Below are 15,354 nucleotides of genomic sequence, written 5' to 3' on the forward strand. Positions count from 1 at the left end.
TTAGTTTAATCATGATCTAAAAGTACTTGTTCAACCAGCAGCTTATCTTTATTTAAAAAAAAACAAAAAAAAAACCACCTAACTAGTGCCAAACGAGCAATGTACCTTGTATGATTGAGCAGTAGTGCTGAAAATATACCTGGGGGCAAGGAGGGGATACTTATAACTGAGGGAGGTTCACGCACAATAGAGGACTGACTTTAGGCACGCTTGAGTCTGTGTCCCCAAATCTTTGTGCACACTTTCTGTATGGAAATGGGCTTCTTTTTGAAGTGGAGCAGTGCAGGGAGCTTTCTGTACCTTTCTGTAGGTAGAGTGTAAGTAGCCAAGCTGGGGAGTTAGTGATAAAAATGTGAACTCATGACTTGCTGGATGTTTTTGAACAGGATAATTGCTTTGTGTCTCCTCACCTTCTGCATTCACTTTTGTTTCTAGCTGATGACTTCAGTTCCCAAGATAATCTTGATGACCCAGAAGCAGGTGGGTGGGATGCTACTCTTGTTGCAGAAGAGGAAGAGGAATTCTTTGAACTGCAGATTGTGAAGCATCATGATAGTGAGGTAAGCAGAGATGCGACCACTGTATTTAATTTAGGAGTCTTTTAATTGCTCGCTCTATATATTCAGATGTGAAAATAATGCATCAAAGATGACATATAAAGGATACAACACATGTTCCTTATATGACTGACTTTGTGTTTTCAGGGAATATTTGCTAGGAGCATAACCACAACTTGAAAAATAATAAAACTCAAAGATCTTCCTGCATCTAAATCCAAGCATTACAAAAGCTTGAGATTCTGAGTTCATGTTTAAAAAACAAAACAAAACAAAAAATCAAACAAAACCCCTGAGCAAATGAGAGTGTGGAAGGCCCTAGCTGAAAAACCAAACAATCTTAACTGTTGCTATGGTTAACATATTTACCTCTGCACTGTTACATTCAGTATACTCTGTTCTGCCACATAGCTCATAGTTTTACAACATTACAATTGTTGGTTTGTAATTTTTGCTATTAAGCATAGAATCTCTGATTTATTTTTTTACCTTGAAATTTTGCTCCTTACTCTGAATCTTACTTCTTTCTGTATTTTTAGAAGAGCTTTATTCCTCATGGCTTTGGTAGGTTTTTTGTTCTGTTTTGTTTTTAAAGCCTGGAAAGATGACTATCAGGCCTTTTTCTTATGGATTGAAGATAAACCATTTAAATCTTCAGTAATATTTGTATTTTAACATTCAAGAAGAGAAATTCCAGCTTTTTACTGTATTGCTAGAAATGTTTCAGCAAAGTTACTTCTCAGATACAAACGGGAGAGTTTATGCGGTGTGATGGAAGATTTTCACTGCAATCTCTGTTGCTCTCTGGTTTATCTTAATAAAGTAGGCCAAATAGTCCTGTAGTTCTGCATATTTTATAATTTATTTGCAATGATTGTGGATAGTTAAAGATCTTTCTTCAAGAGGAAATGTTCCAGAGTTTGAGCAAGTTGGCATTTTTAATCCCAACATCTTCATTTGGCAAACTAATCTTGATTTTTTTTTTAAATGGCCTCTTCTAAAGTGCAGGGATTTTTCTTCATAGGGAGCGAAATGGAGAAGCTGACTCTCAAAATTTATGTATTATGTATTTTTGTTAATTATGCTTAATTAATTACAGTTAATTATACACCTAATTATGCTTATTAGAGGATACATTTTTTTTCCTTTGCAGGTGAAAGCAGAAGCCTCATGGGATTCCACAGTCCATGACTGTATCCAGCTCAGTAAAGGAACAGCAGCAGATGAAAGAGTTTACCTTATCGTGAGAGCCACTGTCCAGCTCAGCCATCCTGCAGAGATGCAATTAGTGTTACGCAAGCGCATTTGTGTTAATGTGTATGGCAGACAGGTATATCTTTTATAATCCTTCATGCTTTCACTCTGCCCCATGTTTATCACTGCTTGAAGAGAGGAAGGCTGTGATTTTTGCAATATGCTCCTGCTATGACTCTTATTTTCTTGCATCTCTCTTCCTCTCCGCCTGAATGGAAGCACCTTATCAATGGCATGCATCTAGACTTTAAGCTGCCAAGTAATTTTCATAGTGTGTTTTATATTGTGGATGATAATGCAGCTTTTTTTTTTTTTAAAGGCTCAATGGCATCTAAGTATGAGAGATTCGGTGTTACTTGTATTAACTACTAAGTTCTTTATCCCCCATCACTGGAAAAAGTAGAAAGCGTTAACTTCTTGTGAGCTTGGAGTTCATGTTTTGCAAAAACTGTGCATCCGAAGAAACTTGTGTGTTTCCCTACTCCTAAAGTATGTTCATACGTTGCTGCTAACCATTTCTATTTATGCATCCAGTTATTTAGAGATAAACTAGCAATATTTGGAGCAGAGGTCCCTTTGTGTAATTTGTCGAAGTTAATCACTCTTGGTCTTTTATGTTTTCCAATTGGCTTTGTGCTCTTACGATAATGTGTAGGTGAGAGCAGGGCATTTGATAAATGGAAAGCAGAAGGCTGTAATTCCATTTGCAGCTTCATGTCCTGAAAAATATTTAATTCTTGAGAAAGATGGTGAGGAAGAGTTTGTTCAGCATTGTCTCAGAATCCAGCTTCCCCTGGCAGTGATAATGACAAAGCAGAAAACCTGAATTGTTATTCTGTTTGCACATCTGTAGTTAAAATCTGAAGCGAGAGCAGAAGAGGTGTGGTCACACCTAGAAACTGTGTAGGCAACTCTAAACTGCTTTTAGTGCTAACTATAGAAGAACTACAATTCTTGGTGCTTCGATCAGGCAAAAGCTTTTTCTCAGAAAGGGAACAGTGAATTTTTCATCATACAGAATGGAAGAATGTATTCAATAGATAAATTGAGCATGCCAATAATTACAATAGTGTTAAGTCTTCATCAGTGCTGTTTTCTACAGATTTAGTCAATGATGTGTTTTACTTTTATTTGACACGGAATCTTTGGCTTTCTTGCTAGGTTTCTAAAAATCCTCATCAATAACCTTTCCCTGGTGTTCGTCTCAGCAGCATCTTTGAATGACTCATCTCTGCATTAATTCAACAGTCCAGTTCTTAACCCCGCAAGGCGCCAAGTCAGCATAAACAATGACCATGCCCCCTTAAATCATTCTTCATAACGATCTCTTTGGTCAAGAATTTAATGCCTGTACTTGTCAATATTCAAGACAAGTCACCTAGGGCGCTATCAAAAAAAAAAAGAGCCCACCTCTAGAACTAGCAGATGCTTTGTGTTCTGGTTAAACGGTCACCTTGCAATGAAGGAAGTTGTTCCTTTCTATGTATCTGAAATACAGACAAGCAAACGATTTGTCTCCAAATTAAAATCTTTGACTCTTATTTATTGGCTGATCTTTTAGGTTTGGACTTCTTTCATTGTAAACTGTATTTACTTCAGTTGAAATATGTTAAACCATGTTTTCCTTAAAGCAAGAAATGTTTTCCCTTTTTTTGCCTCTCCCACAGGGTTTTGCCCAGAGTTTCCTCCGAAGAATGTCTCATCGAAGTTCCATTCCTGGCTGTGGTGTCACTTTTGAGATAGTCTCAAATATTCCAGAGGTGAATAAGAAATCAGAGTATCTGAAATTGGCTAAGAGTCTCTAACTTTCTGATTTTTCCCTTATTTTGAGCATGCTAGCTCTTGCTGCTGCAAGCATGAACTATGGTTCTTATAAAGGATTGAGCATAGTCCTTTACATGCTGTGACAAGGATTGAGCATATTCCTTTACATGCTGTGACTTAGCAGCAACCTGTGTTTTATCAGTCTCACTATGTATTTTGTTGAGTGAGCATCTATTTGTCCTTGAAGAAACATTTTAAAGAGAGAGAAAAAGGGGAGTAAAGATGGGTAGGTGAAGTGCCTAACGTAGGGAGTATGAGAATATGTAAAAAATAACAAATTGGCATTTTCTAAGTAATGTCTTTATGCAACTCTTGATTCCTGAGCATATTCCTAGTTAGATGCTAATCCTTTCCTTCCAAACAGATGCTCTATCAGAGCACTTGTAAAAACATTAACACATGAAGAGCCAAAAGTGATTGCTGCCTGATTCTGTCTTTTATGTTCTGCTGTATTTAGCACTCTGCTTTGAAATATTTCTCAAGCAATGTTCTATTTTTTTTCTTCCAAGTCACTTGAAATTTTGTTTTCCTCACAGGATATATAATGGCCTGAATATGTTTGAGCACTTTTTAATTACAAAATATCTGAATGCAGCCCTTTTGCTAATCGATAGCAATGTTTCACTGCAGACTTTTAAAAAACAAAAGAACAGTAAGTGTGTATAGCTTGAGATGTCTGTGACAGTGGTAGGAGCACCCATGCAGTTGGCATGGCACGAGTTCCTTCAATGTAACGAGGCTTATATTTAGAAATTTCCAACAAGACGTCTGAATCTGCCCCTGAGCTTAAGGGAAAACAATGTTGAATCTGTCCTACATGTTTTAAAAATGCATTTTTCTCAGGGCTCGTGGGAGATTTTTATTTTATTTTAGAAGGATGTTATTCCTTTTCATCTTCCTAGGATGCTCAAGGAGCTGAAGAGCGGGAGGCACTAGCCCGAATGGCAGCAAATGTTGAAGATGCAGCCTCAGCTGACTCTGAAGCCTATATTGAGAAGTACTTGAGGAGTGTGCTGGCTGTGGAGAACATTCTCACCTTGGATCGTCTGCGCCAGGTCTGTGTTTAAGGCTGTAGCAGAGAGCAGAGAATACGCTCACTGAGAACAGTGTATGGCAAAGCAGCTGTTCTCCTAAGTGCATACAATGGCTAACAAACCAAAACCACCACTTTGGTGCATACCTCAGCCTTGCAAAGTGTGTGTGTGGCAAACATCCAAAGAAGCAAATGTAGCTCTCTTTACAGAGATGTTCTCACTGTCTACCTGCAATATGGATAGATGGGACTGGGAGCTTTATATTAAATGCACTGTTATGGGATGCTTGGTTTGTTTTTAAGACTGCATTGCTAATTATGGTTCAGAAAAAGTACTTGTGTGGCATTAGCTTTTGCTTTCTGAAGCTTGGGCTTTAGTAATAGTTTCCAAAGTTGCCTGTAGAATTCTTGTCATTTTGCCCATATTCTACCTTGAAGTAACCAAACCTGTTCTGTCAATAAATAAGACATTGATTGGGTTAATCTTAAGTACTGTAACTTGATCTGTTTACCAGGAAAAATACAGGAGAGAAAAACATTTATTGAAAATTCTTCTTCTGGATATAAATTATGCAAGCACAAAAGAAAGTTATGCAAAACAAGGTAGAGTATGTGCCTGCCCACTATAAATTAATGGTGAAGTGTGGTGCACTCTAAGTATTGGAAGCAAGTTCCCCGTCATATATAATTAGTATAAAGGATTAAAATAGGAGCTCAGCTAGGAAAGGGAGTCTTAGTCTTCGCACCTGTAAGTCATCTCCTGGAATCAGAACTAGCTGTAAAATTCTATGTGTGCCAATCAGCAAAATACTAGATGTTAAAGTTTATCCACTCTTACACTTCCAGTCACCTTACGTGCAAGTTTTAGATTAGAGTAGACTTTACAGACAGGAACCTGTTCAATAAGGCTGTTTAGAAACATTTTTCCTGTGTAGACAAAACTGTCCTGGGATGATGGAAGCTTAGATTCTTGCAGAACATGCATATTTTCTTTGTTTTGCTTCTCTGTGATTGGCAGGAAGTTACTGTAAAAGAGCAGCTAATGGGAAAAGGAAAACTCTACCGCAGGAGCCTGAGCTCTCCCAATGTGAATCGGGTGAGTATTCCATGCTGGCATCTGCAGCATATTGAGGGTAGCAGGGCCAGTCTTTCAATTACAGGTCCCTATGATGCCAGAGTCATGAGTATAGCAATAAATTTCCTTCTGCTTGACCCTCCTGTTTGTCTGTGCTGTTTGTGAGCGTGTAAATTGCTAAGCGGAGACAAATTTTGCACATATTCATGCTTTCATCATACAGGCTAGTATGACAGCACCCCCATAAATCCAGACTATCTGAAAAAGCAACGTAAACGGAACTTCTGCCTTTTTTTTCCTGAACGCTGAAGGTTTTTTTGATTTAGCTATCAAGTTGAAGATTTTTTTTTTTCTGTAGAAGATTTGAAAGCAAGTTACAAGTATTTACTGAACTTAAACTTTGTAACAGTGTTGTGCGTAAGAAACTTGAGACCCCTTGTCCAAAATTTGGAAAGAAATCCTTTGCTAGAACTGGTAATCAATCTTGTCACATTCTGGCTCCTTCCAGGTCAATAATTGGGATTTCACCTTTCATCTCTTGGATTTCAGGTCTGCTTTAACCGCAAAACTATTTCTTTTCACCCTTCCTTGTGTTTATCAAGATGCATGTTTATCAGTTGTCTACGTTTTTGTTAAGAAATAATTCTGCTTGTCTTAACTATTTCAGCTTTCTGGAAGCCGCCAAGATTTAGCACCCCCTTATAACCTGAGCAGTAACCGGGTAAGTATCTGAAGGTCTGGGAAATCTTCTGTAGAAAAAGGGGTAGCTACAGTGACTATACTATACCAGTTACAGGGGCGTAAGTGGGAAGCATCTGTAGATGAGGGGGTACACCCATGTGCTGCTTGTATCCTTGGGACTGTTCCTAAGACATGACTAGCGTTGGATGTGCTACACCAGACCTCTCTGGGAAAGTTCCCAGGTCTTCGTCAGTCATACAGCACTGCTGCCAACCGCTGTGGGACGTACAATGGCAGACTTGAGTTGAGCAGATGAGAATAAACATAGCTATCCATCGCACAGGAGTGCATTTATCAGGGGAAATTTTCTCATTGTCAAGCTTCAGAACTCTTCCCAAGCTTTCACCTGGGTGGATGCAAACCTTCTGGGTAAGGGACAAATTTGGGGTTTTATGTAAGTTCAGGTCCACCTCTAGGACAGAATAGAGGCCTATGAAGAGAGTCTTTGACCTTCAGAGGGAAACCAGCAGTCTTTAGCTTGTGGCAGGTGATAATTTGGCCCATTACACTCCTTAAAAACAATAGTATAGATCAAAAATATTTCTTTAAAAAGTGAAAGAATAAATTTGAACTTATTTTCCAAATCCTAGATAAACTGAAGGGTCTTCTCCTGATAGATATTCTGCCCAGCAAGCATGTAGTCATTTTAAAAGGGAGAATGTAGTGGTGACAAGGCATTTTAATGCATAATGCAGTTGCACGGAATAATAGAATTTTGATGTAGTGCTCTAGCATTGGTTGCTAAATCTGCTACATCTGGTCCATGTAGAGAATGCTAAAATATGTGCAGGTAATAAAGTGCTTATAGCAACTTCTACTTGGAGAGAACTGTGGGATGTTTCAATATTATAGGTTTTTAAAGCAAAAATTAAAGACCAGAGTTCTTAATGATTTCTGTTTTTCTCCTCCCTTTCCCCTCAATGATTTCTCTCATTGCATGTTTCAGAGTCCAAACATCCCAGCAGAGGTAATGCATTAGGTCCACCTAATGAGTGGGATAATAATTTTATCTCACTATAAAGTTTATTTTGCTCACTTACATGCTTTTACTTTCTGCTTTGAAGATGCTGCTGGTGGTGTCTCATTTGCATAGTACACAGCAAATGAATTTTGCCATTGAAAAGCCTGCTAGTAATACAGTGTGAAACTGGTACAAATGAGAGAAGTTTCTCCTTCTTGGGTGCATCTTATGGTTTGTTACACAGCTATAGCTATTTAATGCCATTTCTTGCAGTTCTTTGGACAGGGTGAAGTTATTTCAGAAACGGCCCCATCTCAGCTAAAAAAAAAACCAGACAGACATGAAAGCAAGCAAATCTATGCCAGTCGTGTACTTTAGCCTGGAGATGAGATAAACGTTGAGAGTTTCTTCCAAATCTGTCTCAGGCTTTATGACTTCAGATAGATCAGCGTTAATAACTCTTGATTTCTGTGAAAGAATGATTTTAAATTAATACTGGACCAGTGGAAAACATGTTTATCCTTAGTATCTTGTTAACACTCTTGGAGGAATGACGGTTTGTCCTTAGTTGTACCAAGCTTTGGTTGACCAGAGGTAATTGGTCATGGTTTGCATGGGATTTTGCAGCTCTTCGCCATGGTTGACGTAGCCGCTGACAAACACACTGTACTACTGTAACATGGAGCTGAGATTGTGTAGCTTACCTCCTTGCTTGCAGCGTGCTTCGTTTCAAGGCACTTGTTACTCAGGACATGGTGGGTGCAAACTCCACTGTTAGAAATTTTTGGTTTCAAATCGATCTCTGGTTCAGTTTCCATAACGAGATGAACAAAAGCTTTTGTAATCACAGTCACAAAATTCTTAAATGTTTCTATACCACACAGACATTATAAAGCACATTGATGATATCAGTCCTATCTGTTTTAGCATAAAGGATCTGACAATGGTTTGATATGCTGAGTTTCAGCTAAGTTAGATGTCTTTGTCACTTGCAGAGAAATTTAGTGAAAAAGAACTCTTTTCCAGCAGTCATAAATCATTGTTTTACCAGGAATTTGGTTTTGTTTACAAGTGACTATAAGAAATTGATCTCAAACAAGTGATTTATTATATCATAAGAAACGTCAGTCACAGGATAGTAACGGCATCCTGAATTGACTGCATTAATCTGTCAAGCCTGCATACTTTAATATTAGTGGAAGCCCTCGACACACTTCAGAATATTCATCTCCTTAACTTTTATTCCATTACTTCATTTTTCTCTCTAATTTTAACATTCCTTTCATTCCTGCCATCTTTACCATGAATTTTTAGCTTTGTGGAAAGGTCTTTTGAGTCTCATTGCTCTATGTAAATCACCATTCATACTGGTAAAGTTATGAATGTGGACGGTGCTTCATTCTTCAGCACTATGAATAGCCAGGACTTGTTCCCCTGTAAACAAGAATATTAAACAAGTTAGAATAAGAAGTAAAGATGGTGTTGGTGCAACTAAAACAGGCAGATCAGAAGTTTCCAGAATTAGGACCCGGATTCATCTTGCGGCCATGGTTGAATCTTTGTTACCACAAACATTCATGGGTGGTCACGCCCCCATGAAGAGCTAGAAAAGCCCTTCTGCAGGACTGGAGCAGAGGTGTGGGTTTGGCACATTTTGAAAAAAATTAAAGAATATCTCTGTCTACTGACACCACAGAGAGCTTCCAAAGAGCAGGATGACTCTCACACTGAGAGTGAAATATTTAAGTCACCACTGGGATTATTTTAGTAATAACTCATAAGATTAAGCTACCTAACTAGCTGAGAAGGCAAGGAGGTGCCTTCTAAATTTACTTCAGAAGACAGTCTTACAGATGTTTCATATGAGGTTAACAAGGCCTCACCTCTAAGTTATATCTGCTTGCTTAAATGAGAAAAAGCTAATTTTTGCTCCTGTTATCACTGCAGATACGGTTGCAGGAGAATGAGATTAATTTTATTTCATCTTGCCCATCAGCACATGTCAGGTGATGCAGGAGTATAGAGTCTCTTAGTGGTGGTGCAAGATACGAAGCTAGATTTTTACATTCCAGGGCGCTTACATTGAAAGTTTAAAAATTCAGTTGACTTAAACTGAATTAATCAGATGCACAAAGAATGGAAGGCACCTCTGACTTGTTTTACAGATCTTCGTCAGACTATAATCACATACCGATGAAAAACTTCATGAGTTGTTTTAATTTAAAATACCTTTGCACAATAGCTGTTCTGTCTTTGACAGTCATCCTTTCCCAAAGGTCCAGTAGTTTGTGGCTCAAAAGCCTTGTATGCAAAAACCAAGTAAGACAAGACTGTGCCACTTAACCTTCAGGTTTTACTGGGAACCAGAGTTTTTTTCAGCAGGTCGGTACCATGTAGATAAATTTGAATTATCTTGCTGTTCATGAGAACAAGTGCCTTTTGTCCCAGCTGTATGCTTATATTTAATTCCACATGGTCACCTTTTCCTAAGCCTTTTCTGAACTGCTAAAATAATAAAACACAAGAACTGTTCATTTCTCTTACCCAGTGGCTGCATTTTAATGGTCTGTCAACTTCAAGAAAAGAATTGTTGTCAGGTAAAGCCTACAGATGACTTAGGTAGTGATCACCCGTATTTGCTCTAAAGATTGTATGCATGTCAGTGCTGACCTGGAATAAATTCCCTGGTGTTTTTCATGGATGATATGTGAAAGAACGGAAGGCAGAGGAGAAGGAGAAGGTACTATAGAAATAAAACATTTTATAAACAGCTCTGTATCAAAATACATCAAGGGACATGCATTCTTCTGGTGGCTATTTTTGATCTGTTAAATTAAGTCACTTGACCTCTGTTTGGTCACTTGGCAGAGACCAAATATATTCATGAAATGATGGCTCCTCTGGGCAAATGATTTACAAGCTTCCTTCCTTTCTCTCACCACCCTTCTTGATAGAGGAAAGATTCACAGCACTGAAATAATACCAATTGCTTAGACTTAGACTTTAAGTGTTTTGGTTAGTGAATGCAGAAAGCAATCATGTGAGAGTGGTATATAACATGCGTAGGTGAAACTTGGGAACTTCAAGTTAATATAGTTAATAATTCTTACATTTTTTTTTTCTTTTTGTGAGATTGAGATGGGTTATCTTTCAATCCAGCTTAGTAAAATCAATCATTCATGAACTACCTTTTGCCTCTGCAGATTCTTTGCACAACAGTTGACCCTTTCAGTTGTCCCTGGTATTTTCTTTTGCAAATGTTTCTCCACCTGTTGCCCTGATTTACCTACTTTTTAGTGGTTTGCTGTCATCTCAGAGTTGAGGCTCACATTACCTCTAACAAATCTGACCTTCAGTCTAAAATGATGATCTTTCTGCCGTCTCCAAAGCAAGTGTTATTTAAACCACAACATGCCTTAAGTATATGGCCAGATAAATACTCTTCTCAAGTGCACATACCTGTTCTCAGGACCTTTATTTTTCTTAATCTGGCAAAATGTTTAAAATGATGTAGAAAATTTAGTCATCCATAATGTCAAGACTGAAGCAAAATCTCCTAAAGATCCTAAGAAAAAACGCTTTTCCTAAGGAAAAAGTCACTAAACATTGCCATTCTTTCTGTACAAGATGAATATTGTGAAAGTGTTTTTCTCTGTTGCGTACCTACTCCAATTTTTTCGACATTCTCCAAACAGCTCTAGAAAGTCCAGATACTTGCCTGAATTTATTTTTGTTGGAACAACGAAGGGCACTTCTGATTCAACAAATCACGATTCAGAAAATGATTCAGTTGCTCCTTACCTGCATTGAGTCAGTGTTCTAGTAAGCTAGAAAATTTTCCCATAATAGTCTTTCTGTTTCTTATGTCTCTGTGGTCTCCAGAAGCACTTAGACTTGGCCTATAGATAGAAAATTATTAAGACATGTCACCTTTATCCATTGGTTCTTTAGTAAGTGGATCATTATCCTAAGATCCAAAAGGATCACTAATCAAGCTTTGTTAGGTCCTCCAAAAAAAGAAACCTTCAGATGCTTTGCACTCTTCCCTAGTCCTTTTTCTTAACCTAATGCCAACATCTACCAGGCTGAGGGCAGACCAGACCAGAAGGCAACAAAACCAAACAGTGTTTCAAGATTGTTTAAGTCTTGTGATGACTTCCCACCAAATAGTCTTCTATTTTTTTTAAACTCCTTCAACACCACTGAGCTGGTGCATCCAAAAAAAACTGAATTACACTGAGATGTTCTCCCCACCTGGATAGAGTATGAACTTTTTTATAAAAGAAAAAAGGAGGAAGACAGTTTGAGCATAGTCTGACATCATTAGCTGTTTCCATGCTGGTTTTCAATGTCTGCTGCAGTGCGTGAAATGGTCAAAATGGCAGGATAGGAAAGCAGTCTCTGAAGCATATTTTGAATGGATTTAAAGTGGAGCAAGACTGCATGCGGTAAGGACACCTGAAAGAAACCTGCACTAGTTGAAACACAAGACTGCAAAAGCCTGAATAAGTTTCTGGGGAGTGGGATAGGAAAGACTGTTTCATAGAGGATTTTATGGAAAGAATTTTCCAGACATAGGTATGACTTTTTGATGTGTGTAAGATACAAATGAGTTGCAGGTCAAAGATAATGCTTAAAGTGGGGACTTAAGGTATGGGTAGAACAGTTCTGTCATCCATGCTGATAGAGCAGGAAGCTTTCAAGAAGGGCTTAAACACCAAAGTCCTCAAAAACACAAGACTAAACAAACCCTTGGTATTGCTGCTAGTCCCAGCCTGGGTTATATCAGTTTTGACACTCAGGATGGCTGCCTCCAGTGAACTCGGACATCCATTAATCTTTAGGTATCCCAAATGTTACTTCACAGAAACAGCGCCTGTTGTCTGTACGTCTAGTAACATGGATGTTAGCTGGCAGAGGTGTGAAGACGGGTGCTGCTCTACAAAAGTGCAAGTTACTTGCTATTCAAAGCAGGAGAGCTTCTATGGGACTAACTTATAGATCCAAATGGAAATGATTTTTGCTCTGGGCTGCTCAGTGTGACCTTCAACCCATTAGAGAAATCTATTCCTCCTATCCTAGTTTATTTATTATTTGTGAAACATTCATGACTTCAAGTTAGAGTTAAGATTAGTTTAGCTGCCTGTCATTTTTCTATTCAAGGTCGGATTATTTCCTTGCATCCAAGAGCATGAAGGTTCTTGAAGAGGCACATTTCCCCCTTCTTCCTCCAGGAAAAATACATGACACTTGTGATCTGGGATGTAGCAGGTCTATCCATCCCTTATGACTCCTTTCTAGTATGTTCACTACTGTCTTGTGAAAGTATTTATCTTTCTGTTATGTCTTTTAAAAGAAGAAACAAGATTCAGATACAGACACAATATAATATAGACAAGTACAGATACTGTACAGATCGCAGCATAACTCTTTACCAGAAGTGGGATCAGACTTCAGTTTATATCCGTTTGGCTTCACCATCCTGTCTTTGCAACCTCTGTTTCTGGAAAGGTGAAACTTCGCAAGCTTGTAGTCCCGAGGGCACTCTGCTACCTGAACAGGACAGCACTTTTCCACTAGACGTTAAAACTTCTTGTAGCATTTGAGACTAGATTCCTTTGACCCATAAACTCTTAAATGGATATTGAATTGCCTTAAGGTCTCCTATAAATTAAGTAAATTAGCACCCTATAGTTTTATTAGAGCCTACTCTAATAAATAGAGTAGTATAAGTAAATTGGAGCAAAGGAACTTGTTTGCCAGGCATTGCGAGTGTACCCATATCAGAAGTTTGTAGAACAACCACATGGATTTCAGTGCCTACCTTTCAGCCCTGCACACCTGACGTGGTGCTCAGTTTGGTGAAGCAATATACTGTCTTGTATCTACATGAAACTTTCAGCAGAGACACCCTCTGGGCAGTCACTTAGTGTAGTCATTGCAGACAAATCTGTAAATGATTTTACATATCAAGATGATAGAGTTAGGAAAAAACCAATTTGGCCACATATGTTCTTGACGTTCGTGCACTGGTGTGAAATACTAGCTTGGAGAGGCTCTGTTAGTCAGGAGACTTTGTCATTGAGCCAGTTTCTGACACGTAAGGTTAGGATGAAAGGTGCAAAACCACAGTGGATGTTTGTAAAAGCGAGGGAAATCGCACCTCACGTGCAGAATGCTGTGTACCTCCCTTGGGATCCATGTGAAAACCCAGCTAGAGAATCCTAGGACCTTGGGAAGGCAGGCGGCCTACTGCTTTCTCAGTCACTGTTCTTCCTACCTCATCTGCACTCAGGCTCTTGCAGGTCTGAAAATCATCAGGCTTCACCTTCATTAACCATGTCAAAACTCTAACGTATCTTTACTTGATCTTTTTCTTGACTCCTGATGTCCCAGCTTGTTGTTGTGTATTCCATCTCTCTCTTTTCCAGACTGTTAGAAAAACTGCAGTACTACAGTTGCTTCCTCTTGATCTGATCTACTCATCCGTCTTCTGACGCTAGGCACTAACGTCCAGCCTGTAGGTCTAAGATTTTATTTCTTCTCTTGTTCAGAGCTCTGTCTGTCCTTACCCCTTCTCTCTGACACTCTTCATCCAGACTTTACTCGTGGCTGCTTCCAGAGTACATACACAAAATATTAAGGAATTTTGGGCACACGGTACTGTTTTATTTTCACCTGGTTGTAATGTACTCAACTTCCACCATACAGCTGCACAATTGAGTGAAATATTGTAGCTTTGAGGTCTACAAGTGGACTTTTTCTGTGCCTTGATGCTGAGGGTGCTTATCTTTGCAGGACTGGGTGTTTCAACTAAAGGTGCCTCTGGGGAAGGATCTTGTTGTCAGCTCTGTGCATTCTGAACTTTGCAAAGGGGCTGTGCAGGCTGGTGTGGCATGTAAGCATTGCTGTACTTCTGGTGTGGTAACTTTGAAAAATACGACTTTTTTTTTCCTCTAGGGCCGATGGGAGAGTCAGCAAGATGTGTCCCAAGGTGCCACAAATTCCAGTAGAGGCATTAGTCCATCTCGTACCTCTCTGCCGGGCTCTGGGCAGCAAAACCACTCTCCTGATCCAGGTGAGGACTTTCCTAAAGCTAAGATGACTTCTCTAAAAGTGGAATGAAGTTACTGCAGCTGCTGAATGTCAGATAAAGCTGAGCTGCTTTCAGAGATGCAGAGAAATTTCTTCTCTGGAGCAATGTCCATGCAGTTCTCTTTCTGTGAACATTTAGCAGTTGTGGCTAGGCTACTCAGACTCTAGGCAGCTCTAAATAGCCTTTCCTTTAAATCTGATACTAGCTCTGCTAAGAGGTAGATGCCACATGTTTAAAGTTGTCTGAAGGTGCAGTCTTTATCTCAGTAGTTCAGTTTCTAAAGTCAAAAGTTAGCTGGGCTCAGAACATGCTATCTGTTACGTGAGTAAAACAGCGAAGACAGTAAGGCTACCTAGTGTTTTGGAAAATAAGCAGCACTGGAGTTGGATGGCTATTTTGCAGATGATGTGAGAGCGCCAAGATATATAGTAGTGATGTTTTGTATGTCTGTCTAGGTTTTCTCAAGGATCAGTAGTGTAGAAAAAGTGGCAGTATGAGTAAGGAGAGTTGAATGCCCCTAACGTTTTTTCTTTTTCTTAACTTACATCTTCTTATCATTTACTTCTAGTAAGTTTTGTAGTTCTCACTAAAATTGTGTGTTGTATGGACATCCTTTTTCGATTTCGCTTCTTGGTTTGGGTTTGGTTTTTTTTCTGCTTCTGCAAGCTATAAAGCATTTTATATTTCCAATTGCAAACAGCAAGCTTTTTCACACCACATGATGAAAAACATTTTCTGTATACTGGGGCCACAGATTAAGACCTACCAAGATTCATATGTCATTTCAAGGGAGGAGCATGCACTCAATGCTTC

The 15,354-nt window shown here is 38.9% G+C and overlaps 1 protein-coding gene across 1 annotated transcript in view; it reads left to right on the forward strand.

The window, feature by feature from the left end:
* The window catches only part of KIF13B (kinesin family member 13B), a gene marked incomplete at its 5' end in the record, with an annotated part of 112,663 nt that overhangs the window by 82,302 nt on the left and 15,007 nt on the right, over nt 1-15,354 (forward strand). Inside the window, 8 exons of the mRNA XM_009701973.1 lie at nt 436-560; nt 1,711-1,887; nt 3,479-3,571; nt 4,538-4,690; nt 5,687-5,764; nt 6,411-6,464; nt 7,431-7,451; nt 14,406-14,523. Coding sequence (XP_009700275.1) covers nt 436-560; nt 1,711-1,887; nt 3,479-3,571; nt 4,538-4,690; nt 5,687-5,764; nt 6,411-6,464; nt 7,431-7,451; nt 14,406-14,523 — 819 coding nt within the window. The remainder of the gene's footprint in view (nt 1-435; nt 561-1,710; nt 1,888-3,478; nt 3,572-4,537; nt 4,691-5,686; nt 5,765-6,410; nt 6,465-7,430; nt 7,452-14,405; nt 14,524-15,354) is intronic.

This window comes from Cariama cristata, unplaced genomic scaffold (genome assembly GCF_000690535.1).
Source record: "Cariama cristata isolate BGI_N322 unplaced genomic scaffold, ASM69053v1 scaffold6646, whole genome shotgun sequence".
NCBI lineage: Eukaryota > Metazoa > Chordata > Aves > Cariamiformes > Cariamidae > Cariama > Cariama cristata.